The 23846-nt window shown below is 48.5% G+C and overlaps 3 protein-coding genes across 6 annotated transcripts in view; 2 read left to right on the top strand and 1 right to left on the bottom strand.

The window, feature by feature from the left end:
• The first annotated feature begins 51 nt into the window (after positions 1-51).
• Positions 52-1563, top strand: ZNHIT3 (zinc finger HIT-type containing 3). The gene is made up of 4 exons (XM_058854219.1): positions 52-176; positions 434-465; positions 841-990; positions 1136-1563. The coding sequence occupies exons 1-4, from the start codon at positions 97-99 to the stop codon at positions 1327-1329; spliced, it is 456 nt and encodes a 151-aa protein (XP_058710202.1). The 5' UTR covers positions 52-96; the 3' UTR covers positions 1330-1563.
• An 89-nt stretch (positions 1564-1652) lies between these two features.
• The window catches only part of MYO19 (myosin XIX), a 25290-nt gene continuing 3096 nt past the window's right edge, over positions 1653-23846 (bottom strand). Inside the window, exons 1-26 of one of the 4 annotated variants that reach the window (XM_058854212.1) lie at positions 19456-19496; positions 18573-18644; positions 18379-18468; positions 16612-16756; positions 16214-16362; positions 15867-15980; positions 15006-15138; positions 14720-14789; positions 14248-14350; positions 13939-14035; positions 13414-13490; positions 12960-13050; positions 11468-11639; positions 11203-11276; positions 10988-11109; positions 9277-9390; positions 8726-8902; positions 7715-7861; positions 7383-7490; positions 6761-6831; positions 6298-6407; positions 4393-4556; positions 3690-3819; positions 3447-3532; positions 2866-3150; positions 1653-2446 (exon numbers count right to left, since the gene is read on the bottom strand). In XM_058854212.1, coding sequence (XP_058710195.1) covers positions 2318-2446; positions 2866-3150; positions 3447-3532; positions 3690-3819; positions 4393-4556; positions 6298-6407; positions 6761-6831; positions 7383-7490; positions 7715-7861; positions 8726-8902; positions 9277-9390; positions 10988-11109; positions 11203-11276; positions 11468-11639; positions 12960-13050; positions 13414-13490; positions 13939-14035; positions 14248-14350; positions 14720-14789; positions 15006-15138; positions 15867-15980; positions 16214-16362; positions 16612-16756; positions 18379-18390 — 2880 coding nt within the window. In that variant the 5' untranslated portion in view covers positions 18391-18468; positions 18573-18644; positions 19456-19496 and the 3' untranslated portion in view covers positions 1653-2317. Of the gene's footprint in view, positions 2447-2865; positions 3151-3446; positions 3533-3689; positions 3820-4392; positions 4557-5838; positions 5930-6297; positions 6408-6760; positions 6832-7382; positions 7491-7714; positions 7862-8725; positions 8903-9276; positions 9391-10987; positions 11110-11202; positions 11277-11467; positions 11640-12959; positions 13051-13413; positions 13491-13938; positions 14036-14247; positions 14351-14719; positions 14790-15005; positions 15139-15866; positions 15981-16213; positions 16363-16611; positions 16757-18378; positions 18469-18572; positions 18645-19455; positions 19523-23846 lie in introns of those variants that run through there. The other 3 variants (XM_058854211.1, XM_058854213.1, XM_058854214.1) reach the window with 3 other exon arrangements.
• Positions 19560-21874, top strand: PIGW (phosphatidylinositol glycan anchor biosynthesis class W). Its single transcript, XM_058854217.1, has 2 exons — positions 19560-19814; positions 20337-21874. The coding sequence occupies exon 2, from the start codon at positions 20347-20349 to the stop codon at positions 21862-21864; it is 1518 nt and encodes a 505-aa protein (XP_058710200.1). The 5' UTR covers positions 19560-19814; positions 20337-20346; the 3' UTR covers positions 21865-21874.

Raw genomic sequence — 23846 nt, 5'->3', positions numbered from 1 at the left:
CAAATAGCGCCGGAAAATGCCCTGCGTACGGCTGCGCTCGGCGGTGGATTAGCAGCCCTGGCCGGCAGAGCGGAAGCGGAAGCGGCGAGCGCGGCCATGCGGGTCCCGGTGCCGTGCGCGGAGTGCGGGGCGGGGGGCGCGGCCCGGTACCGCTGTCCCCGCTGCGGCAGCGCTTAGTGAGCGAGGGGCCGGGCGGGAGGGAGCGGGGGACGGCCCGGTACCGCTTAGTGAGCGAGGGGCCGGGCGGGGAGGGAGCGGGGAAGGGCCCGGTACCGCTTAGTGAGCGAGGGGCCGGGCGGGGAGGGAGCGGGGGACGGCCCGGTACCGCTGCCCGCGGGGCTGAGGCTGCGGGGCGGGAGCGGGACTGAGCGGGGCCGTGTGAGCGGGGCCGGCCCCGCCGTGCTCGGCCCGTCTCACGCCGTTCTCCCCGCAGCTGCTCCGTGCCGTGCTGCCGGACCCACCGCGGTGAGTGCGGGCCCGGGGGGGCCGGGAGCGGCGGGGCCGAACCGGGACTAAGCGGGACTAACCGGGACTAACCGGGGCTAACCCGGGACTAACCGGGGCTAACCGGGACTAACCGGGGCTAACCCGGGACTAACCGGGGCCGGCCTGGGACTAACCGGGACTAACCGGGGCTAACCGGGGCTAACCCGGGGCTAACCGGGACTAACCGGGGCTGGCCCGGGACTAACCGGGGCTAACCGGGACTAACCGGGACTAACCGGGGCTAACCCGGGACTAACCGGGGCCGGCCCGGGACTAACCGGAGCTAACCGGGACTAACCGGGGCCGGCCCGGGACTAACCGGGGCTAACCGGGACTGAGCGGGTGTGTCCGCAGAGCGCTGCGCAGCCGAGCCCCGGCAGGAGCGGGAGGCGGGCGGGCAGGAGCCGCCCCCGGGCCCCGCACACAGCCCCGGGGCCCTGGAGGACATCCTGGGCGAGGAGGACGAGCAGGACCGCGTCCCGCCGCACAAACTGCAGCTCCTGGGTAAAAGCAAGAACGAATCCTGCGGGGAGCTGCAGCTCAGCCCGGGCCCAGAGCGTCCCGAGCTCCAGCCGTCCCTCGGGAGCTCGGTTTGCAGGGCAGGGCTGGCCTCAGCCCCGGCTGCAGCTCTGGCCTTGTCCCGGTGCAGGAGAATCGGCAGAGCTGAGGGATTTGCTGAGGAACCCCCACCTGCGGCAGCTGCTGCTCTCCCTCAACCAGGCTCGGGACAAAAGCTCCCTCCTGAGGAAGCTCATGCAGGAGCCGCTGTTCGTGGAGTTTGCCGACTGCTGCCTGGGCATCGTGGAGCCCCCCGAGGAGAAGGAGAACGTTCTCCCCGACTGAGCTGCTCTGGGAATGGTTTTTTTGTCCTTCAGGAGCCAGAGCTGCTCCACTGTGTGTCCTGGCCCCTTTGCCCGTGGGTGTCAGTGCTCTGATCTCAGTTTGGAGCTGACAAACAGGGGCAGGGCTGTGTTGGGACACGTTTTTACATCCTGGGGGTTGAACTTGACCATCTCTGGAATTCTTTCCGTTGGCACAGAAATACTGGCAGCCACAGGAAATGTTACTTCACAGTGACCATATTAAATATATTTGCATTTATTTTAATCTACAAGTCCTCTGAAATGTTTGTGTTGACTGAAGGTTGTTGGGAAGGGTCAGACACCTTGACAAGGCATTGAGCAGTTTATTTTAGATGACATACACAGAGCAGCTGAACATTTTCAAGATCCATGAGCAACAAAGGGAGGGTACAGAGCACCCCTGGGCAGGGTGGTGCTGTTTGGGGAGCTCTGCAGACACCTGGCAGCTGTGAGAGCTCACAAATTTTGGTCCTGTAGATAAAAACAAGAGCCCAGCCTTGCTTTTCCCTGAGACATCTGCCCTTAGTGCTGCAGCTGGCTGCTCCTCACTCCCTTGGGGACACTCGTGGTCGGTCAGGACGGTTGCACCTCTGAGAATCCAGCAGGAATCAGGAATATTTATTTGCATTATTTGCTCTCTGACGAGCAGCCTCTGGCTCACACAGGCAGTGCCAGCAGTGTTCAGTTCAAGTATCCATTGCTTCAAGCACCTGATCTGTTGGAATTGATTTGTTCCCATAGTGTTGATATTTCCTGTAAAGTGTGGGGGGGAGGAGGTGCCCCCACACACTCTGAAGTTAATTTAATGTGTATTATTATCACGTGTGTTATGCTGAATTAGCCATCACGTTGTACGTACGAGGCAGCGCTGTGGAAGCTCTGAGGTAGCAGCAGAAGTGGATGCTGAGTGATTTGAAAGCAGCAGCTTGCAGAGAGCCCTCCCTGGAGGGCAAGGCCAGAGGGCAGAGCTAAGTGGGCAGCAGCTCCTCTCTGTCCAGCAGGATCTGGTTGAATCCCGTGACGGAAAACGCTGTGGTGTGGGGGCTGACGTTGGCAAAATGCAGGGGGGACCTCCTGCAGTGGAACTTGACAGAGCCCTGCAAGGATGCACAAGGGGAGAGTTTTCAGCCAGATGTGCAGCTGATTGTGTTACTCACTTTTATATCTTGAGTAAGTGAACCACTGGTGGATGAGGACAAAGGAGCTCCTCCAGAGGAGTTCAGTAAAAATGGATTTAAGAGAAATAGTCGCTACAAAAAATGTGATTTGAACTGCAGTCAGCTCAAACTCTGGAGGTTGGAGTGCTCAGCACTGACCCTGGCACAGTTTGCAGTAGCTGTGGCAGTTCCTGCACACAGAATCTGATGCAAACACAAAAATGTTCCCCCCCAGACCCGAGGGTGATTTGTAACTGCAGTTTCTGAGGGGAGGCAGTGCCTGTGGCTGCTGGGAAATGCTGTCCCAGCCTGTTCCCAAGCTGTGGCAGGTGCTGCAGACAGGAGAGAGGGGTCAGTACCTGTGGGAGGGCTCTGATGGAGGCGATGCCACAGCTCAGGTCCTCCCTGGAGCCCTCCTGCAGCCCCCTGAGGCAGCTGAGCAGCGCCAGCGCCCGCCGCAGCCCCAGCACACTGACAGGGGCAGCAGCCAGCGCCAGGCCCAGGGGCCAGAGCTGCACAACTGCCTGCAGAGGCCACGTTGTGTCCAAAGAACAGGGAGCTTTGGCCAAGGTAGCTCCAGGAGCTGGGAACTCCTTTCCTTCCCCCTCGTCCAGCTCTGCTGCTGCCAATGCGGCCGCTTTTGCCTGCAATAGACACAGAACAACAATATTCTCAAATGTCCTGCACACAACTTAGGACTGCAAAACTGAGAGGCTAAAAAAGAGGGAGTCTGGAAGGACAGCACACCCCAATTTCCATGCAGGTAAGGAATGAGTTTGTTCTGCAGGATGACCCAGAAGCAGCTGTACAGGACTGGCATCTCCTCTGCTCTTCAGCTGGAGAGTTTTCTGGAGCACTGGGTTTGTGGTTCTCAGACTCCTTTTCACACACCAAAAAGCCTCAGGCTCCATTTCAGTGCTGTCCTGTGCCCCATACTCACCTTCCATTTCCTCCAGCCACGCTGGATGACGCTGACAGCCTTGCGCACCCTCTGGAAGCGACTCCTGGCTAGCCAGGAGCGAACAGCTGAGGATTGAATGGAGAGAAACCTGAGTGCAGAGATTCTCAGCAGCTCTCACACACATTGTGAGAGATGGCCCTTACCCACTCGTGCCTCTGTAACCCCCCAGTGTGACTGGAACTGTCCCTTGCTGTCATTTCAGCCCCACCCTTAGCAAGTCACCTGCTTGGATGAGAGCTGCAGAGCGTTTCTTCTTTGCTGTTTTCTTCTCTTTAAATCTTCTCCAACAGCACTGGATGCAAAATGCCTTCTCATTTAACACCTCTGTTCTCCTGGCTTCCAGGAGCTCCAGCTGCAGTGGGGAACAGGAGCCTGGAGTTAGGGATGGAATTGTGCAGCCTCTTGGTGTTTGTCAGGGGACCACAGCCTCATTCCAGCATCCTTTGACTGCTGGATTAGGTTTGGGAAGTGCCAGCACTTCATTAGTGCTTCTTTGGGAACGTGGAAATGAAAATGGAAGTTCTTGGGGAGGAAAGTGGAGCCTCCCACAGTCCCAGGAGCAGCAGGCTCACACCCAGCTCCCCTGAAGGGGCTGCTTCCAGGGCTGCATCCTGCAAGCTTGGCAGAAGTGCCTTTGTCTCCTTCCTCCCTTTCCCCAGGAAGCTGTGCAGGCCTGCTGGAGCAGCCAAATCTGTCACCTGGAGCTAAGGAAAGCTGTCATCTTTACTGGAATTCTGACAATCCTAGACACAGGTGCAGCTCCTTGTCCACTGGCAACACAGAGGCCATTACACAAAGAGCCTTGCAGAGCTGGATTCTGATGGGTGCTTGATTGAGTTTAAGAATTGGATGGAAAATGCTCAACTCTGGTCACGCTGGCTTGGCAGGAGCACTCCAGAGCCATCAGCCAAGGAGCAGCACTTACCATGGAATTGGCCAGGAACACCTTGGTTTCACCACAGTAGACTGAGGGGATTTTTGCTCCATCCCCTGTTTCCTGAGCAGGGGTTTGTTCCTTAACAGCATCCTGAAGGATCTCCAGAACAGCAGCACGTGGTGCTTTGTCATCATCCATCACTGGAGTCTCACCTGGAAATGAAGCATTGAGGAGAAGCCAAAATTTAGAAAACAGGGCCAGGGAATTGTCTTTGCACTGAGACTTCTTGGCCATTTAGAGGGGAAACACCTGCAGCAAGAGGGGAGGGGGAGATGGCTGGGAGCCCTTGATCTTGCTGTGTTTAAGGCTAAAATGAGACAGGTGCCAGCAACCAGAAAACCAGTGTGGGGTGTTTGAACTGCGCTGTGGTTGGGTGCTGCCTTCTCATCTGTTATCACCTCTGCTCTCCACAGGTAAAATTGTCATTTGGGGTAGATCTACAATGAAACAGGGAGGGCTCAGGTGTTCTCCTATTCCAAGCATCCTACATGGAAGCAGGAGAAAGCAGCAGCAGTGCAATTAAGAACAAACTGAACAGCTGAGTCCTAAGAAAATCACATTAAATACTCAAAACTCAAAGCTGTGGGAGCAAAGACCAAAAGGCAGGGAATTGTAGCCTTAATGTACTGAAAAGTGCAGGAAGGGGAAACAAATTCTACACAATTGTACAGCTGTCACAGGGCACTGGGAGCAGCTACAGGGTCCTGTACTGAGCAGGAATTTATGGCAGCAATTACAGGTTATTAAAGCCATTTCTGAGACTCAGTGCACAATTTTCTACGTTACAAACAGGTCAGCCAGATGAATCTCTTTGGAAATAGAGATAGACTTAATTCAGACCTGGAACAAGAGACTGTTGCAGGAGTTCCTGCATGCACAGGGCTGGATGGGTTTTGCATCATTCCATCCTGGATACTGTTTGCTTTTCTGCTATAAATATTTCTAAGGAGATGAGAGCATTTTAAGGTCCTGAAAACAAATAGAAGCAATTCTTGCTTACAGGAAGACATCTGGTGGCTCTGATGGTGTTCATGGGGCTGGGCTGATAAGGGAACCAAAAGCTTATTCCTGTGTTTGGGCAATTGTTTTGCTTTGTTTGCAGCTTATTACCCCCTAGAGATAAAAAGGACTAAAAACCTCTCACAAAGAGGCTTTGCAGGTAATGGGTTTGTAACTGAGGGGGAAAGATCCAGTGTGTAAGTAATTTCCCAGCCTGCACTTCCTTACTTCACCCCACTTCCACACAGGGAGATTCCCAGCAATTTTACTCTGAACAGGCTGGTCCTGCTTCCCACAGCTGCTGTTTATTGACCAGACCCCCTGGGTGAAGAGGGGATTCATTTGGGGGACAGAAAGCAGCTGCAGTAACCTTCAGTATTAAATGTAACCACCTGATGAGCTCCTCCTCTCAGGAGTTCACAGCAAAGGCATTACCTGTAGGCTGGATTGTGTTTGGTAAAGTCCATCCTCAGTTAGAAAAAGAGAAGTTGGCAAAAGGTGGAAGAAGCAGCAGAGTCCAGGTAAGCTGGAAGGTCAGTGATTCAGCAAAGAAACAAGGGGAGGGGGGGAAGAAAGGAAGGAGAAGGAAAATAAGGCAAAAGATAAGTGATTTTCAAGTCTACCAAAGAATCAACTCTAAATCAAATTATATTGGGTGAGGGGAACCCCAGACACCACTGTAACTGTGATTGTTCCACCCAGGAGGAACACAGAAAACCAGCAGCGAGGGGAAAGATTTTAAGTGTTAAGCAAATTAGAAACTCAGGTTGGTGACAGGTTAAAGAAGTATTTTGAGAATAGTGGTGAATACAGTAATTATCTGATCTGTGTGATACCAAATGGGTACAGGGACAATTTTACTTGATGGCAGAGGGATTACCTATAGAAACTCACCTTTTTTCTCAGCAGGATGAAAGTTACTTTTATCCCACACTCTCTTTTTACTGGAGCCCCAGGATTTTCTCAGTAGTTCATAGCGCTCAGTGAAACTTTGGAAAGGGATCCTGAGAGACAAATGGGCAGTCAAATCCAGGCAAGAATCATTACTGTGAATAATTGATCCTTTTTGCTGAATGGTAAATAACTGATCCTTTGAAGGGGGAAAATTCCAGAATGGTTCTGTGGATCCAGTATGTGGGATGCAAACAGACTGATGCCTAAATGGTCAAACAGGCCAGAAATTCTGAAGAAATTCAGATTTCCCAGTAACAGTGATTGTAGCAAAGCCTGGGCAGGAATTCTGCTTGGATGTGCTGATGGTGCAAAATATTTGTGTTTCTTGCTTATAAGCTCTTCTGAATAACTAAATGCCACCAATTGCTATAGAAATGGATTATGCTGAAGAAGCTGGACTTACCTGACTGGGAAACCTGCTGCACTAATGCTGATGGCTTCCACTATTCCACAGGCCTGGAGCTGGCTGAGAACCTGGGGCACAGATTGAGATGGTTTAGGCAACACTGACTTTTGTGGAAGCTGCTCCTTGTGTGCCCTGTGCTGGGCATCCACAGCCAGCAGTGCCCAAACCCAGCAGGGTGTGAACAGCCAGGGTTGGTATTTCCATGCTCAGCAGATTCCATGGCTGTTTAAAGCCTGACTGCCCATCAGATGAGGTTCTCTAGTTACAGCTTTAGCATCTGCTGCTCTGCTCCCAAAGCTTCTCAGCCTCCTGGACTCCAGCAGCAAGCAGAGTTTTGTTGTGAAGGTATTTGTGTGCCCAGGGCTGCTCAGATCACCTCCACCTGTTTGAAGGGCTGGGAGGGCAGCAGCCCAAATCACCCCAGCAACAAGCAAGGTGCAGCTGGAAGAGCTGCTGTGCTTAGGAGCTGTTTTAGACAAGCACCTCAGAGACTCTGAAAGGGTGTTTATCTCAAAGGAGAAAGCTGTTTCAGAATGTACTAAGGAAAGAGCTTTGCAAGTCACTCAAGATCCTAAGAAACCCAGAGGAAAGCCCTGGGGAAAGGCTTTGGAAAAGTTACCTCTTCTCTCCTGAAAGTCATGGCCTTGCAGTCAGCGTTAGGCTTGATGCAGCGGATGTAATGGGGTGTGGTTCTGCTCAAAATCTCCATCAGGTGTTCCAGGGAGCTCTGCAGGACACAAACACAGGGTTCATCAGGGCTCCTCCTCCTCAGGGATCTTCCATCCACCCCATGAAGCTGCTCTTGGTAAAATCTCTTTACAGACTCAGTGTTGGAGCACTTCTACAGGACAGCTTGAGCAAAAAATCCACTCTGTGGATGCCTTCATCAAACTGTTGATGGTAAACCCAGAAAGTTTCCAAAATTACAGCAGAAACCTGAATAGGATGTACCTTGAACTTGGACACCACTGTAACAACAGCTGCTCTGTTCTGGGTTTTGGTGTTATTTTGGTTCTTTTCTGTCACAGGAAATAATTTTTGAAGCAAAGGGTCCTTTGAGTTCTGCAAAACGTGGACCAGCTCTGGTGGAACAGCATCCTGCAAACAGACATGACCTGTCAGTATCTGGACCTGGCAGGCACCTGCACCTCTGAAAATAAGAATTCCACATATAGAGATAGAACGGTATTTCTGATGCCAAATTTGATGTGACCACAGCTGCAGTTTCAAATCTGATGATGTGCATTCATTCATAGTCAGATTTAGGAACAGAAAACAATGTTTGGCTGAACATTCAGCAAATCCAGTCAAATGTACAACTGCTCCCAACACTGTTCTTGTTACACAGCCTGAGAGAGCTCCAACTCTCAGGACTGGTTTAATCCCTGAAGGACAGACTGCAGAAGACATCAGAAATATTCCTTTGAATTAAGAGATGGTGTTTTATTGCTAAATAAATAGTAGCACTTGCCATAATTGCTGGGGATGTCAGAGCTGAGAAGGGAGCCTCCTCTCTGCAGACTAGTTCACATTTCAGTTATTCCCTGATGGCCAAAATTTGAGTGCTTTCAGCACTTTCAGTAGTTAAGCTCATGCTCTTGTTTCTCATAAATTTATCTGAATTTTTTTGGGAATTCAGTGCTGTATTTCTAGCTATAAAAATGCCCTGATGCCACTAACAATTCTGTATCCCCCAGGAATGGAGGAAGCCCTGATTTGGTGATGGTTCACTTCAACCTCAGCTCTGAGGTGTAACAAAGCATCTGCCTGTGCCAGTGGTGGTTCAGAGAATCACACCAAGAACATCACCCAGTTTTACATGGCCTGAAGGATTTATTTGCAGCAAGGTATGTGCAGGACCCAGCACTGCACATATTTGTCAGTGGGGCTTTGATTTAAATCACTTTAGGTCTATAAGATACTTCTAAGATTTTTTAAACAGCTCTTTCTGCAAACACCTACCTTATTTTTCTCCACCATTGCTGCCAGATGATAGCAGACTTTGCCAGCATAATGGGAAATGATAAAGTTGGGCTTCTTACTGAACTTATCTCGACTTAAACACTGATTACTGGACAAGGCTTTCTCAATCCTGGTTTGGAACAGGTCAGTGTTGGAGGGTCTGTTCAGACGACACTCCTGCAAAGGACACACAATTGCAGCATCTCTGATTTGTCCCAAAGAACTGATTCTAAAAGCTACAACATTTAAAATTCAAATCGTAGCAATATTACCTTTAGAGCTGCTTTGAGTATGCAAGGCCTGAAATATTGGGAAGGAAGAGGGGGAGAGAAGTAATTGAGGCTTCATATTTGAATCAGAACATGGATCAGAGGGAAAAAGACAACTCAGAACAGGAGGAAGCAGTGGCATAATTTTTCTGAAACTGAAGCCCTGCAGACATTTTATAGCTGCCAGGTTTTCTATTAATTTACTGTTTGTGTTTTCTTTGGTGGTGTGGGACAAAGGCAAGAAACTGGGCCCAAGAAATGAAGGGTTTAAATCACACTTACCTCATTCAGCAAGGAAAAAATGCTGAGGGGATTTCCCTCTATAAGATCAAGGCAGTTCTGGTTATCCTGGTAGTTTATGAATGACCACTGCAGGCCTTCAGCTACATATTCTTCCTGAAGGAAGAGGGAAGGGGTTATTCTGCAGCAGAGGGCACCAGAGCTCAGAACTCTGTGCCTTGGGCAGCTGATCCAGGTCCTGTTTGAGGAGTTAATCCCAGCTCAGCTCCAGATCAACACCAAGCTTGAGAAAAAAAAACCCACACGAGGATATTCTACCCCAGGTAGCTTTTGGGTGTGGATCAGAACCTGCTGGAACAATTTGTCTGAGGATTTGGGAGCCCCATGGATTTATCAGAGTGAGCTGCAAGGCTGCTTTAGAGAGCAAACAAAGGCCACAGTCACACAAAGCCTCTCCTGGCTGTGCTGAGATTTTCCCTGAAGGACAAGGAACAAGCAGAACTCCTTCCTTGGACGGGGACACAGCCCCAACCCAACCTTTGTGTGCCAGACTTCACTAACTGGGCTCCATTTAAAGCAAAGCCTGATCTGAAAGGAAGTGCAGAGAGATACCGGGTTGGAATAATTGGTACAATATTTATGCTGAATTACAGGACAAACTGTCAGCAGTGTTTAACAAGCACAAGCTCTGGGCAGTTATTTGAAAAGCCTCCTGCCAAAAGCTTGCTCAGCACAGCCACTAATGGCATTTAAGTGGTTTGGGGGACAGCCAGATCCAGAGGTAAGAGGGCAGGCAGTGCGTGGGAGGGGTGCTATAAACAGAGGTCATGGAGCTGTTTCAAGCAAAGCAATTGTGTGCTTGAACTTGCTTTCCATCTTCCCTGACCATTAACCCCTGGCATGCTGACCAGGGCAGGCAGGGAAAGCAGCCTGGCAATAGCAAAAGCATAAATTGCAGTCAAAGAAATACTTATCTCCTGAATAAATTGACAAAAGCCTGCTGTGAGGTAGGAGGTGCCAGCACACTGGTGCCATAAAGAAAATAATTTCCCTGATTCCAGTTAATGGCAAAGAGCATTTTGGTAATGGATCTGCAGTGGGGAGGGCTAGAGCAGCAGCCCTGGCAGGGACTCTGCACCTTGCAGGGCACTCAGATGAGAGCTGGAATTAGCAGTGTGTGACCAGTGAGGGACTGCATGGTGCAAAAAACCCTTCTCTGCTGTGAAACAACACCATCTGTGTCCCTCCTTAAGCAAAAAGAAAAGCTGGTGTACACTGGGGTTTGTTTTAAAGGCAGCAGCATGACTGGGAGCTGTGTCTTGTGGTCCCATGTGCTCAGGTGTTTGGGTGAGAGGGTCCTGGTGGGCCTTGCCTTCACACCAAGCTCAGCCTGGAAGCTCCCCATTCTTTAGGGACTTTATGCTTAATGGCTGTAAGCAGAAACTTCCAAGAGAATCTCAAGTCAGGCTGCACTTACCCCAAGAATTTAGTCTCAAGTGTTCAGCTCTTTGAGGAAAAGCAAACAGCCTGACAGGCAGAGATCCAATGGATTTCCAGTCCCCAAGAGACAAAGCTGTGTCATTCCAACTGCCCCACACTCCCCTCTTTGCAAAACCACTGCTCCCTCCCACTGCTTTCTGTGGCATTGCTGAAGGTTCCATCTGACCCTGGGCACAGCAATGCAATTAAAGTGACAAAAAGATGCTGTTTTAAATCAGATATTGAAGATTTGATCTTCAGTTTGGGGTATTACCTGCTGTGCCTTCAGGTAGTGAGCTACAAAGTGCTGCTGCAGTTTCTCATTGGCATAATTAATACAGAGCTGCTCCAAGTTGTTTTCAGGGAAAGCTTCAAACCCATAAACATCCAACAAACCTGGAAGGAATGTGGGAGGACAGAGAGCTTTAGTTTAGGAGCAGCTTGGAGGGCTGCTGGCCCCTGAGTTAAACCAGGGTGGGATATCCATACCTATGAAGCTGGTCCACACTGAGGGATCTGTGTAGATGTTTTCATTTATCACCAAAACCAGCCACTCAAACAACCTGCAGACAGCAACAAGGGGATTAACTGGAAGCTGCTTGCTTGCAATAATCAGAATTGTTTTCTTTACTGCTGTTTCCATCAGTGTCACTTGGAAGGAAGAGGAATTTCTGATGTGCTGCCATGAAACAAAGCAAATCCCTCTGGCCTCCCCATCCCCTCCCAAAAGCTACCTGGATTAGCAGATCCTTACCTGGCATAGATGACTTTGGCCAGGCAGTCCCTCCTGGTCTCACACTCAGCTCTGGAGCATGGCTTCTTGAACACTTGCTGCTGTTTTCCAGCAGTGATTGTTCGAATCCTTAAAGATTCCAGGAGTTCCTCAATGGGAATCTGGAGCAAATCCCCCGTGGTCTTCACAAACTCTTGTTCAGGAGAACAAACAGAGCAAGGTTACCTGGTGTGTTCATGCCTCTGAAGGTATGGGAGGTCTAGAGATTGTGTAGAAAAATGCCACTTCCATCAGCTCTCCAACTCAAATGTGGATTTTGGATCTTTCTACCCAAACTCAGGAGCAAGTTTTACAAAATCAGACTCTTAATTTGGATGCAGAGTGCCCCCAGAATTTTGGGGCCTCTCTTTAAAATGAAGGAATACAAGAAAAAGCTGAAGTTTGCCACTCTAAAGTTGTTTGTCTCTCTAGGTGTGTCTTTGTTACTTGTTCACCTCTTTTGAGCAGGAACCTCAAAATCCAGACAGACAAATCAAACAGCGATGACCAGGAAAAAAGCAGGAATTTGGGGATAGAAAGGAAGTGCAGAAAAGTGAGTATTTGCTGACAAAGAATTTAAGATCTTTCTCAGCTGGTCTGTATTCAAAATTATTTGAATGTTAAATAGTTTAGAGTTCAGAGCATGTGAAATTATAGCAGGAAACTTCACTGTTGAGGGCAGTTTTAGCTCTGAAGGAAATCCAGATCCACAAGCCTATGCAGAACAACCTCTATTCGTGCTGCAATTTAACAGATTTGTTGTCACTGGTTTTGGTCTTTATCATGAAAACCTCCAAGCTTTCATGTGAAAAGCCTTGCTCTCCCTCTGGGTCAGGTTTCTGCCAGCCCTGTGATGGCAGAGTAAGATTACAATCAAGGGCCACAGTTCTGCCAATAATCCTCCTGAAATCACTGGCTAATGCTGCAGTTGCCCTGACCTGTCAGGGAAGGATATTATCTCTAAGGGCAGGGGAGCACTGGGTTTCTGTTTGTTCACAAAAACACACCTAAATTTTGGGTTGCTCATGGCCTTGATTGTTTCCTATCAGCAGGAGAGCTATTGTTCAAATTCTTTCCTTTTATAAGGAATTCTTTCTGAATTAAGTGAAGAAATTAATTTAAATTAAATAAATTTGATTTAATAATTTAAATTGCAATTAATTATACAGAGTTTAAACACATTTATTAAATTTTAAAATTAAGTTATTAATAAAGTAGAATTATTAGTAGTTAAAAGGAATTAATAATGAAAAGTAATAATAGTTAAAATCACTCAAGTGAAAATTTGATAGATTTAATAAATTTTAATAAATTTATAAATGTTAATAAGTAAATAAATTTAGTAAGTAAATTTAAATTAACTAACTAATTAACGGAAAGAATTCTTTCCATTCTTTCCTTTCTCTAATCCTTTCCCTTGGGCATCTGCACTGAACTAACAAGGCTCTGGAGCATGGCATGGTTGTTGCCTCACCTTTGGTTTTGTCTTCCAGCTCACAAGGCTGAGATTCATCCACTGGATTAGAGAATTGAACATTCCCGAGGTGCAGAAGGCCTGATAACACCTGGAATACAATCAGCCAGTTCTTCAGGACAGCTCTCCCCAAGGCAGTGTCCCCTGAGCCCTCCTTTAGCCCCAGGAACAGGCCAGTTCACAACATTCCTGCACAAAAGGCAGCAAGCAGATCCCAAACTTCTGAGTGAATCCCTAATGCTGCAATTCCTGAAGGCAAACTGAAATTCTGAGGTGCAGACATTTATTTCTGATCTAATCTCTGGCTGTGCAGCCTGATGTGGAGCTGAGGGCCCTCCAGTGAGGAGCAGCAGCTCTGCACAGTGCCAGGGATTTATTCCAGCAGCAATCCCACCCTGGGAACATGTTCCCAACATCCTCAGCAGCCTCGTGCTGTCCCTGCTGTGTGGCTGACCTTGAAAATATTGCTCTGCGTGGCGCGGCCGATGCCCAGGTGAAACATTGCCCCTCTGGTCACCTCGAAGCAGTCCTCTGAAAAGCCAAACAGTGCTCTTGAAAAAGCCAAGCACACAAACAGGGGCAAGCAGAACATCTCAGCACATCCAATCCAGCTGGAATGGCCAGTGGAGAAGCTCTTTGGGTAAATCCCACACACAAGCTGGAGAACCAGCCCAGAGGTTTTTTCTGCCTCTGTCAGGTGAAGCACATGCAAAGACAAGACAGTTTCTAAACAAAGCCACAGAGATGCAAATTTGCCAGGCCAGAACCAGCTGTTTTAAGCCAGGTGACTGATTTTAAGCTTTAAGACTTAATAGTGCCAAGTGAAACTTAAAAAGAATCCCATTAATGCAGGTGGCTTTGCAAAACATCTGCTGTTGGCTGTCCAAGGGCTTGAACAGGACGTATTTTTGCCTGCCTCCTTTAAAATTCCAGCCAGTATTTGTGGATTGATTAATTAGTTGGTGAAACTAATCTTTACCATCTAAATCACTTTCAGAATTTGGCAGCCAGCGGTACTCGGCCCCTTCTGGAAGGTTCCACTCCAGCCTCTCCTCTGCAGAAGCACCTTTTGTGATCTGGAGATGGAAAACAAGGTAACAATTGAATTCTGCCTTTGGTGTTTACAGCTCCCAGACAGTGAAGAATAACATACTGGGAGGATGATTTAATTTGGAAGCCTGGGAGACAGGGAAACTGGTAATTATTAAAAGTTGCAACTGTGCTAAATCTGGTGATTTCATCCCTGCTGTGTGTCAGAAATACCCAGCAAAATTAACTGAAGGCAAACCTGATAAAAAATATGGAAATTTCTTTCGTTGGGGGCCTGATAGGTAACTCTTGTTTTCTCCAGAAGGAAAGTCTGGATGGAAGCACCAGTCAGATGATGGAATCTAGAGAAGGAAAAAGAGCAAAGATTTCAACAAAACCTCTTCACAGAATCCAAGAGGGGTTGTGTTGTTCTGAGACCACTTGACTGTCAATGCTTTGCAGTTCACCTTCAGTTTTGTTCATATTTTATTTGGAGTTCTTAACTACATCACTATCTTTTCATTGCTCTCTATTAGAGATCAGGATAAGAGCTTGCAGAATAAAAAAAAAAAAAAGAAAATAATAACAGCTTAAGCTGCCAGCAAACCAAAATATGCTCTAAAGACATAAAAAATTCTATGGTAGATTTCAGAAATAAGCTTTAAAGGAACAAGATAATAAAGATTTAAAGGAACAAGACAGCAGGCAAGGTTTTACACAGTAATTCTTACCTGTCTAGCTGGAGCTGGATGTATTTCCCAAACCTGCTGCTGTTGTTATTCCGCAGGGTGCAGGCGTTCCCTGTGAAATTGCCAGTGGCAGACACAGAACAATCAGAGTGGTCCCACTCTGCCATGCAGCACATTCAGGTATTTAGGGTGGTCTGTAAATAACTCCAGTATTTGAAGAGTTTGTTTTTAAGGAGAGGACCAAGAGATAGCTTAAACTCGTGTGGGAACAAAGGACATTCCCACAGTGGCCATTACTTTAGTTTGTTGTTAAAAAAGCCACGTTTACCAAATGCTTCCATGACAGGGTTGGAATCCAGCACTCTCCTCTCTATCCTTTCCACAGTTTTGGTGCCTTTTGGGGAGGTAGCTGAGGCAGCAACAGAAGCATAGAACTTCATAAGGCAGCGAGAGGTCCAGGTCTGCAAGAGAGAGATCTGACAGTAGCTCTTTGTTTTTAACATGTTTCAGTTATGGCAGTGCTGCCTTCTGGAAACAGTGTGAATCTGGAGGGGAGGCTAAAGACAGGAACTGTGTCAGGTTCAGAGCTCTGGTTCAGTGGGAACTCTGTGCCACAGACACATTTCAGTGCTGCAGCAGTGGGAGTGCTCTGCTGAATGGCAATTCCATTGAGGTGTCTGGCATCTGGAAGCTCAGCCAGAATTAACAGCTACTGCCTTGGGATGGGATGAATGTGAACGGATTTTGAGTCATTACCATTCAGCAAAGCATCTTGTTCTTGCTGCATTGTCCTGAGCAGGGATGGACCATCACAGGAGGGCCAGGGCAGGAGCTGAATCCACTGTTCTGAGTCTTTACAGAGGGTTTGCTGAGACTCACAAGAGCTCCCTGACAGACCAGGCTGAGGCATTAACTCAGGTGCAAATCCTGCTGAATGATTCAAACCCAGCCCTCCAGAAATGACATATGTCACCTGAAGAGCTGCTATATTAAGCAGAGTGTGTTTAACTGCAGCAATCACTTAATGCTTCACACACATTTCAAGAGAGTCGTGCTGGGCAGATTGGCTACGTGCTGTGTCAGAGGTGTTTTTAATTCATCTTCGCTCATTCTCTGCACTACTCTGCACTACAAATCACTGGCAGAGCTCAAAACTTGAGAGCAATGTCAGAGAAAAACATTTCCTTACCTTCCCAGCACCACTTTCTCCACTCACAATGATGGACTGGTTCACAGGGTCCATCTGCTTTTGGACATTCCTGTAGGTTTGCTCAGCCACTGCAAAGATGTGAGGTTTTAAATCCTGGCAGTGAAAGAGAATATTAATATTTAAGAGTACAGTAACCACACAGTTCAATAGCAATGGATAACAAGGGTCATCTCACATTTACCTGAAAACAGAATTGTTCTTTTAACAGAGCAAGTATTTCACTAGAAATGGGGTTTATCCTGTGGGAGTATTTTGCTCAGATAACCTTGGAGCAGTGTGACACCTAGGCTCTGCAGAAGGACAGTGATCTCAAACACAAGGGTTACCTGAGGACAAAGTGCAACGTGGTACTCCCTCATGAGCTCAGGTGAGTAGAGGCAGGAGAAAGGCTGGAAAGGATTTAAAGCCACCAGACTGCAGCCAGCGTTTGTATAGAACAGGTTGACTCTGTATCTTGCTTGAAGACATTTCAGAACTGAAAAGCAACACCTTCTGTCAGCATCTTTTGCAAAGTGTGTTTGACTCTTGCTGTGCCCGTTTGTAACAAAAGTCTCAGGTGTGCTACTTATCAGGTTAATAGAGAATGAGGTGAGCAAGAGAGTGATGTAGGGGTAACATACCTAACTCCTGTGTTTATGGTGGTAATGCAGTGAGAGCAGGAGCTGCCAGTGTCAGTGACCAGCAGGGAAAGGGATCCCTCAGCAGACATTCCCTGGCTGCTCACCTGTCCTGGTTGTCACCGGATTCACTTTCGTGAGGTCGTCAAAAAGATGCAGTTTCTCTTCATCGCCGAGGAAGGCTCTAACTTCTTCTTCAAATGATTCACTGAGGTCATTCTGGATGAGAGAATCTTCCCTTTGGCCATTTTCCTGGAGGGGATGTCAGATCACCACCAGTGAAAGGTCAAAAGCTGGACTTTCACCCCATTCCCTGTTCTAGCTCCTCTGCTGCTTCCATGTCACCGAAATTCGGCATCAGCAGGAGCCAGACCTCAGCATGTGTGAGCTGCTCCTCTTCCCAGCTGCCCTCCTCCTGCTCTGATGTTGGAAAAGTGTTCTGGCTGTGAGCAAAGGCACCCAGAGAATGTGGCCTTGGGCTCACACTGCAGTTCTGCGCAGACACACACCAAGTTCTTGCAACTGGCTCATTTCTAAGCCTCTGCATGTCATGCCTTCAATCCAAGCAGTGCCCTGGGCTCAGGGAAGCAGGAAGGGCTGGCTGCAGGTACAGCTGGAAGCCCCTGCAGGCCAAAAATGCAGCTTTCCTAGCAGAGACTCTCATTTTCAGGGTGAATGCTGCAGAGAGCACACATCAGAGCCAGGGCAGAGGAATGGTGCTGGGGGGAGAGCTGCCCTGCCTTAGCTGAAGTTTTGTCCCCTTTGAATCACTGAAAATAATCAAATCTCAGCCTCGGGGCTCCCATGTCCTTGACAGCATTATCTGGAAGGACACACTTGTTGTATGTAATGGAAAACCAGCCAGAAGAGAGATTCCAGCACCTGTTTGCCATTTGTGGGGAAAGGAGAGGCTGGATAAGAAAATGAGGAATGGAAGTTTCCAGTCCTGATTTTTGCACTCTATACACTCCTCTTCTGATCTCCTTCTCTTTGACAGAAAGTTCTCCAACCTATCCCTACTTACCTGTCCCACAAGTTAACTAATGAACAGCATCACCTTGTTTGTACAGAAAATGCTAAATTTAGTTAGCAGCATTTCCACTATGTGAGCTGAGCTCATTAATATGGGGAAATGCACTGCAAACCCCATTTAGCACGTTCCTAAGGAAAAAAAAAAGCTACAATAGTGTACTCATTTAGGAGCATTTTTATCTTTTGCAGACAGCATAAGTAATTCATTTCCAGTAATACAGAATTTTACACAGTAAGGGGAAAAATAAAGAGCTTAGCAACGCAGTAAAGCACTGCCATCCAAGTGATTTCTGTTATTCTCCTCTGAATGAGCATTAAGCAGCTTGCTGCTGTCAGAGAACAGACACCACAATTAGGAAACACTCCATGGACCTGAGGAGTTCCTGCCAATTCCCCTTTCTCCCCGTGCCCCCCGTGTTCCTGTATTACAGCAGGCAAGTTAAATCCACTGTGAGACTGCAAGACTGAGTTCTGCTTGGTTCTGCTGCCCTGCTCAGCATCACTTCAGATGAGTTGAGTGATGATTGCTTAGCCAAAAGTAAAAGAATATCTGAAAATAAATCCCAACTCTTGTGTCCATTCATTTTCCTGAACAAACACCCTCAGGATGTGCTTGCTGCTTGCATTAACACCTGCCCTGTTAGAGCCCAGGGCACAACAAAAATCACTGCCTGGTGTCTCTAATACAACTCAAACCCACAGTAAATAGGTCCAGTCAATTCCTGAAGCAGGGGTGAATATTCATTAGTGTTACCTAATCTTGACTGTATGGAAGTAAGCCAAGAATTCTCTCCTGGCAGTAAAATTTAATTAGCATGCACAATTCCTGCTTTTCTTTTTACCTGCTTTGGCATCTTGTCCAGGCCTGTGGATGGGAAGACTGGAGAGGGCCTTTCCTTTAGGGTACTTCATTCAAATCGCACTGGAGAATGCTTAAATAAAGAAAATAAAAAGGTGTTTAGATAAAAATAACTCTGGGGATGTCATTCTCCAGAGGGTTCCATAAGCAAATTCCAAAGAATCCAGATAAAATTACTGATCCCAGTGTGGCCCAAGTAACACTGGAGCTGGAAATCCTACCCAGAGTGATGGTCACCTTCTGCTGCTCCTGTAAATAAAGTTTTTTTGGAGGGAATCATGTATCTTCCATTCCATCAGGAATAAAGTGCTTTGCTTCTCTTTAATAAAGCAAGTTTTCTTGGCAAGAAACTGCAACCACTTGTTAAATCCCTTCTGTTTGGAGAAACAGGACAGATCTGAGGGTCTGACGGTGCCAGAGAAGCCAGAGCTTTGGGAAGGGGAGTGACTCAGAAAAGTTTGTGTTGTCCCCTTCCTGTTTCCTCTGCAAATTTCTGGGAGCCTACCCAAGGTGAGTCAGGCCCTTTGAATTTTTGTGATAAACGCTGAGGTTCCAGTCCCAGCCAGGAAAAATTCTGTCCTTCCTGCAGCTGAAGCTGCCACTACTTCCATTCCTTTTCTATTCTAATTCTATTCTAATTCTATTTTAATTATATTCTAACTCTATTCCATTCCTCTTCCTCTTCTCATTCTGTTATTATTCCTATTCCATGCTTAATTTCCTTCTCAACCCGGCATGAAAACACCACTTGGAGTCAGTTTGGAGCCCCGGGCGCGCTCCCATCCCCAAACCCGTGTGCGATCCACCCCGCTCTCCCGGCACAGCCTTTTGTGCCGGTGCCCACAGACCCCGGGGGACACGGGGGCGGACACGGGGGGGACCCGGGGGACATGGGGGGCACGGGGGGACCCGCGGGGCTGTGGCAGCTCCCGGGCGGGACCCCAAGGGCGCGGCCGGGCGCGGTGTCCCCTCAGGGCCGCGCCGCCGGGGCTGAGGCGGGCAGGGCCCGGCGGCGGCGATACCGGGCAGGACGGGAGGGCAGGGCCGGCTCGGGACTTACCGCGGGCGGCAGCGGGGCCGGAGCGGGGCCGGGGCCGGGAGCGAAGCGGGGCGGGCGGGCCGGGGAGGCGGAACCGGGGCGGGGGCTCGGGCGGGGCTCGGGCGCTGCGGAAGCGGCGAAAGTGCGGGCGGGGAACTAGGCCCGGCTTTACCGGGCCCGGCTTCACCCCGGCCCCGCTTCACCGGGCCCGGCTTTACCGGGCCCAGCTTCACCCCCCGGGCCCGACTTTACCCCCCGATCCCTCTTCACCGGGCCCCGCTTCACCCTTGGCCGCTCCGGGCCGGGGCCGTGAGGGCGGGGAGGCGGCCCCGGGCCCCGCCGGCTCTGTCCCCACAGCGCCATTCGTACCCCCGCTCCCGGTAAGCTCCCGCTCCGCCCCGGGGCTGAGCAGAACCCGTCATTAATTCACGCTTTTTACATCCCGAGGGGTTCTCCCCAGCGGGGCTGGGGCTGCTGTGAAAAGGCATTTGGGGGCTGCGGCTGCTGGCTGTACTGACCAGGTAGCACAAAGTTCTTTAGGGCCACGTTTTTAGGTGTCTGCCATTTACACCCTAGAGGATATGGGAAAGGATGTTCTATAGAGTAGTAAGATTATTCACCATGTGAATATTCAGTGGAGTATTTGATGTTTAGAGATCTCCGTCAAAAATCCATGAAGCACCTTGTTGGAACACAGCAGGATATAAAATGCTGGAGCTTTCTCAAGCCTGTGCCTGTCCTTGTCTTCCCTGGCCAGCTCCAGTGCTCTGCTCTGTGTTCTTTAAAGTGAAAAGTAACTCGGTAGCTTCTGAAATCAATTGTTTTAATGAACTGATTCATTTTTAAGGAGTTCTGAGACCCGTTTAACAAATCTACCTCAAGTTTATGTTTTGTGTTTTCAGAGGAAGAAGAATGTCCCAAAAACAGCTGAAAGAAGCCTTTATCAGCAACCTAAATGGAACGAGTTTGCTGGAAATTTCCGCAGGCTTGTCCCTGCCTCCGCTGTGCCTGCTCTGCAGAGGGCTCCTCCTGATCCTGTACTACCTGCACCATGGAAAACCTGTAAGCTCAAGGAAGTACAGCCTGCTGCTAGACTTCCTGGTGCTGGTGTCTCCTCTCCTGTTCTCCTGCACTGTCTTATCTCCAATCATCTTTTTCATACCAGTTATCCTTGCTGCCTTCTGTGCCGGAATATTTTCCAAAATATACAGCCAGAGAAAACGGGAGGCCAGAGTGCCCTTTGGGCAAATTGTAAAAGAATTCCAGAAGGCATACTTGGATCCTGAGTGCATTCCAGCAATAACTGTGTTCCGTGTTTATGTCAACGTGCTGACATCCATCAGCATTTTGGCCGTGGATTTCCCGCAGTATCCCCGGCGATACGCCAAGGCCGAGACCTACGGCACCGGAGTCATGGATTTGGGGGTGGGAGCCTTTATCTTTGGAAATGCTCTTGTTTGCCCTGAGGTTCGACAGAAGTCTGACACGACACAGCCCAGATTCTCCAGTCTGGCCAGGCAGGTGTTTGCTGTGTGGCCGCTGATTTCCCTCGGCGTGGGGCGGCTGCTGAGTGTTAAATCCATCGAGTACCACGAGCACACCTCGGAGTACGGGGTGCACTGGAACTTCTTCTTTACCTTGGCGTCAGTGAGACTCGCAGCATCTCTGCTTTTGGCCATATTCCCCAAACATAAGGCTTGGCTGTTGGCTCTAGCTCTGGCTGTGCTTTACCAGCTGCTCCTCAGCACTACCTCTCTGAAGATGTTCATCCTGCACGGCAGCGACGGCAGGGACTCCCGGCTCGGCTTCCTCGATGCCAACCGGGAAGGGCTGCTCTCCCTCTTTGGCTACCTGGCCATCTACCTGGCGAGTGTGCAGGTGGGGCTGTGGCTGCTGCAGCGCAGGAGCTCGGTGAGGGGCTGGCTGCAAGCCCTGAAGGGGCTGGCTCTGGCCGTTCTGGTGCTGTCGGTGTTGCTGCAGCTGTGCCAGGCGTGCACGGAGCCCGTGTCCCGCCGCGTGGCCAACCTGCCCTTCTGCACCTGGGTGCTCGCCCACTGCCTGCTGCTGCTGGGCTTTTTCGTGCTCACTGACCTCGCCTTGGTGTTCACAAAGCTGCTGGTCGAGGGGTCCAGCGTGCCCTGCTGCTGGAAGGTTGTGCAGCCCCCTGATTCCAGGAAAAAGGGAGTGCAGGCCGTGCAGGTGGGAAGGCAAGACAAGCTGTCACAGCTATGCCTGATTAGCGCTATTAACAAAAATCAATTACTGTTTTTCTTGCTAGCGAATGTTATGACTGGTGCTGTGAACATCCTGATAGACACAATCCACAGCAAGGCTGCCTTTACATTATGCATACTGCACTTGTACATGTTTTTTAACTGTTTAATTATGTATATATTGCATGGAAGAAATATAGTATTAAAGTTTTGGTGATTCCACTTTGGCTGAGTGGACTAGCTGGACTTGGTTTGCTGTAGTTGAATGATGGTATTTAATGGAAAAAATCAGTATTTTTCCTGGATGTGTTGCAATAATTTATAATTTAGCAGAGATTTTTATTATTTGGTGTTGATTGCTTTTTAATGGTTCGTTTTACCAAATTATACAGTCAATGATCTTACCTGTTGGGAGTTGTTGCACATTATCCTGAAAACTTAGGTTTGGAGATTGCTGAATATTCCTGATGCTCCTGAGAGTAAATTGTATTTACAGTTAGTGAAGTGTGCTCATACCCAAGGAATTAGATAACAAGGTACAGTAGAAACCAGATGAAAAGTAAGAAGATGAGTAATTATATGGAGAGAGAGGCCTAGCTGTATCAAGATTTACCTAGTTAAGGCCCTTGCATAAATAATAGATAAGAATAATTATTTATATAAAATGTATCGAATAAGTGGATACTTGAAAACGTTTTGGCCCCAGTCCTGCAGAGACTTATGCATATGCTTGACTTTGATGGTAGTAATTGTGGAATGTTAATCATACACTGAAACCTAAATTAGCCTTTGAATTAAAGCTAAATTTTACTTCCATCCCCACTGATGAATATAAATGAAGACCTGAGATAAAGTGTGATGCTCTGAAGGATAAACTCAACTGCAGATGAATTCATAAAGCAGTTGTTGGAGGTTGTGGTGCAGATAATAAGAGCAACACTCCATAAGAAAATACAAAGATACCAAACTGATTCAGCTCCAACCTGCAGACCAGCACATTGAATTTTCTGTTTGAATATTTTGCCAGCAGAAATGTCTCCAAGGGGGGGACATTTGGCATTAATTTTTATTAGCAAACAAACAGGGTGCAGATGGAAAGAAGTGCAGTGCACTGGGTCAGGGTTCTGGCAATGGCTTGAGTAGGGAGCTGCTCAGTTTCTCAAGTCTTCCTTGCAAGGCCAGAGCAGAACACCCTCTGTGTTCCCTTTCCTGACTGTGACAGTTCTTCCTGACCTCATAAAGTCATTGGGAAGAGAATACACTTGAAGATTGTGAGGAATTCAATAATGGGATATAAATACTTTAGGAGTAGAATACCAATGGTAGCTGATGATAGATGTCCAATGTCAATGGAGTTACAGCAGTACACATAGGCCATATTTCATATTTCTCCTTGTCTATCACAAGTGATGAATCATAAAACCTTTGGAGAATAAGCCACTAAATCAGATTCCTTAAGACAGCCATGCTGTGGAAGAGTTATAAATGTATGAGGTTCTCCAAGCCCCTGGCCAGCAGAAAGGTGAAGCCTGAGGATTACAGGCTGTGGCCACGCTGAGTTCATGCTTGTTTGCTTCCAACTTAAAGCCGTGCAGTCTTGAGAATTAAAGCAAAGCAGCCTGTATTATCCTGGGGACAAATGCAAGAACTGGCAACAACCTCTTAAAAACAGTTGTCAGTTTGTAGCAGAGTTTTCTGGTAACTGGTGGATGTGTTTATTTTAAAACACTTCCTAGACTTGCCTAGGGAAGAAAGGTCTCCCTCCTGAGCCGACAGGCACTACTCATTTATGCAAAAATACTCATGGATATTTATTTTTGAAATATTTAAAGCCCAAAACCTGCAGCGAGTTCTGCCTGTGAGCACAAGCCTGTCGGTGTGATTCAGAACGAATTGGGTGTGACAGGCAGAGCTGTGTCTGGACAAGCACAGGGCATCCAGGTGCCAGGTACACGGGGGCAGCAGGAGGACGTGGGAGGTCTGCTGGGCGAGCTCCACACGGGCTGGTGCTGCCAGTTCCAGACCTGCAGCTGTGGTTGCCACAAGAGCAGCAAACCCAGGGGATCGTGTGCACCGGAGTGAGAACAACCCTCTCACCAACGCCAGCTTCTCATCCTGAGACTTCTCCTGCTTCTAAAGCCCTGAGGAGTAACAGGGTTGGTCAAGTCAGAGGTTGTGGCCAGGTGGGTTTGGTCTCTT

This window comes from Poecile atricapillus, chromosome 21 (genome assembly GCF_030490865.1).
Source record: "Poecile atricapillus isolate bPoeAtr1 chromosome 21, bPoeAtr1.hap1, whole genome shotgun sequence".
Classification (NCBI taxonomy): domain Eukaryota; kingdom Metazoa; phylum Chordata; class Aves; order Passeriformes; family Paridae; genus Poecile; species Poecile atricapillus.
The sequence above is the reverse complement of the archived record's forward strand: the minus strand, read 5'-3'. Positions and strand labels throughout refer to the sequence as shown.

What these genes read in the sequence shown, in the direction of transcription:
- ZNHIT3 (XM_058854219.1), top strand. Translation starts at nt 97, where the DNA reads ATGCGGGTCCCGGTGCCGTGCGCGGAGTGCGGGGCGGGGGGCGCGGCC. An exon ending in GTGCTGCCGGACCCACCGCG is followed by an intron (nt 466 to 840) that starts GTGAGTGCGGGC and finishes GTGTGTCCGCAG; the next exon opens with AGCGCTGCGCAGCCGAGCCC. An exon ending in GCACAAACTGCAGCTCCTGG is followed by an intron (nt 991 to 1,135) that starts GTAAAAGCAAGA and finishes GTCCCGGTGCAG; the next exon opens with GAGAATCGGCAGAGCTGAGG.
- PIGW (XM_058854217.1), top strand. Translation starts at nt 20,347, where the DNA reads ATGTCCCAAAAACAGCTGAAAGAAGCCTTTATCAGCAACCTAAATGGA.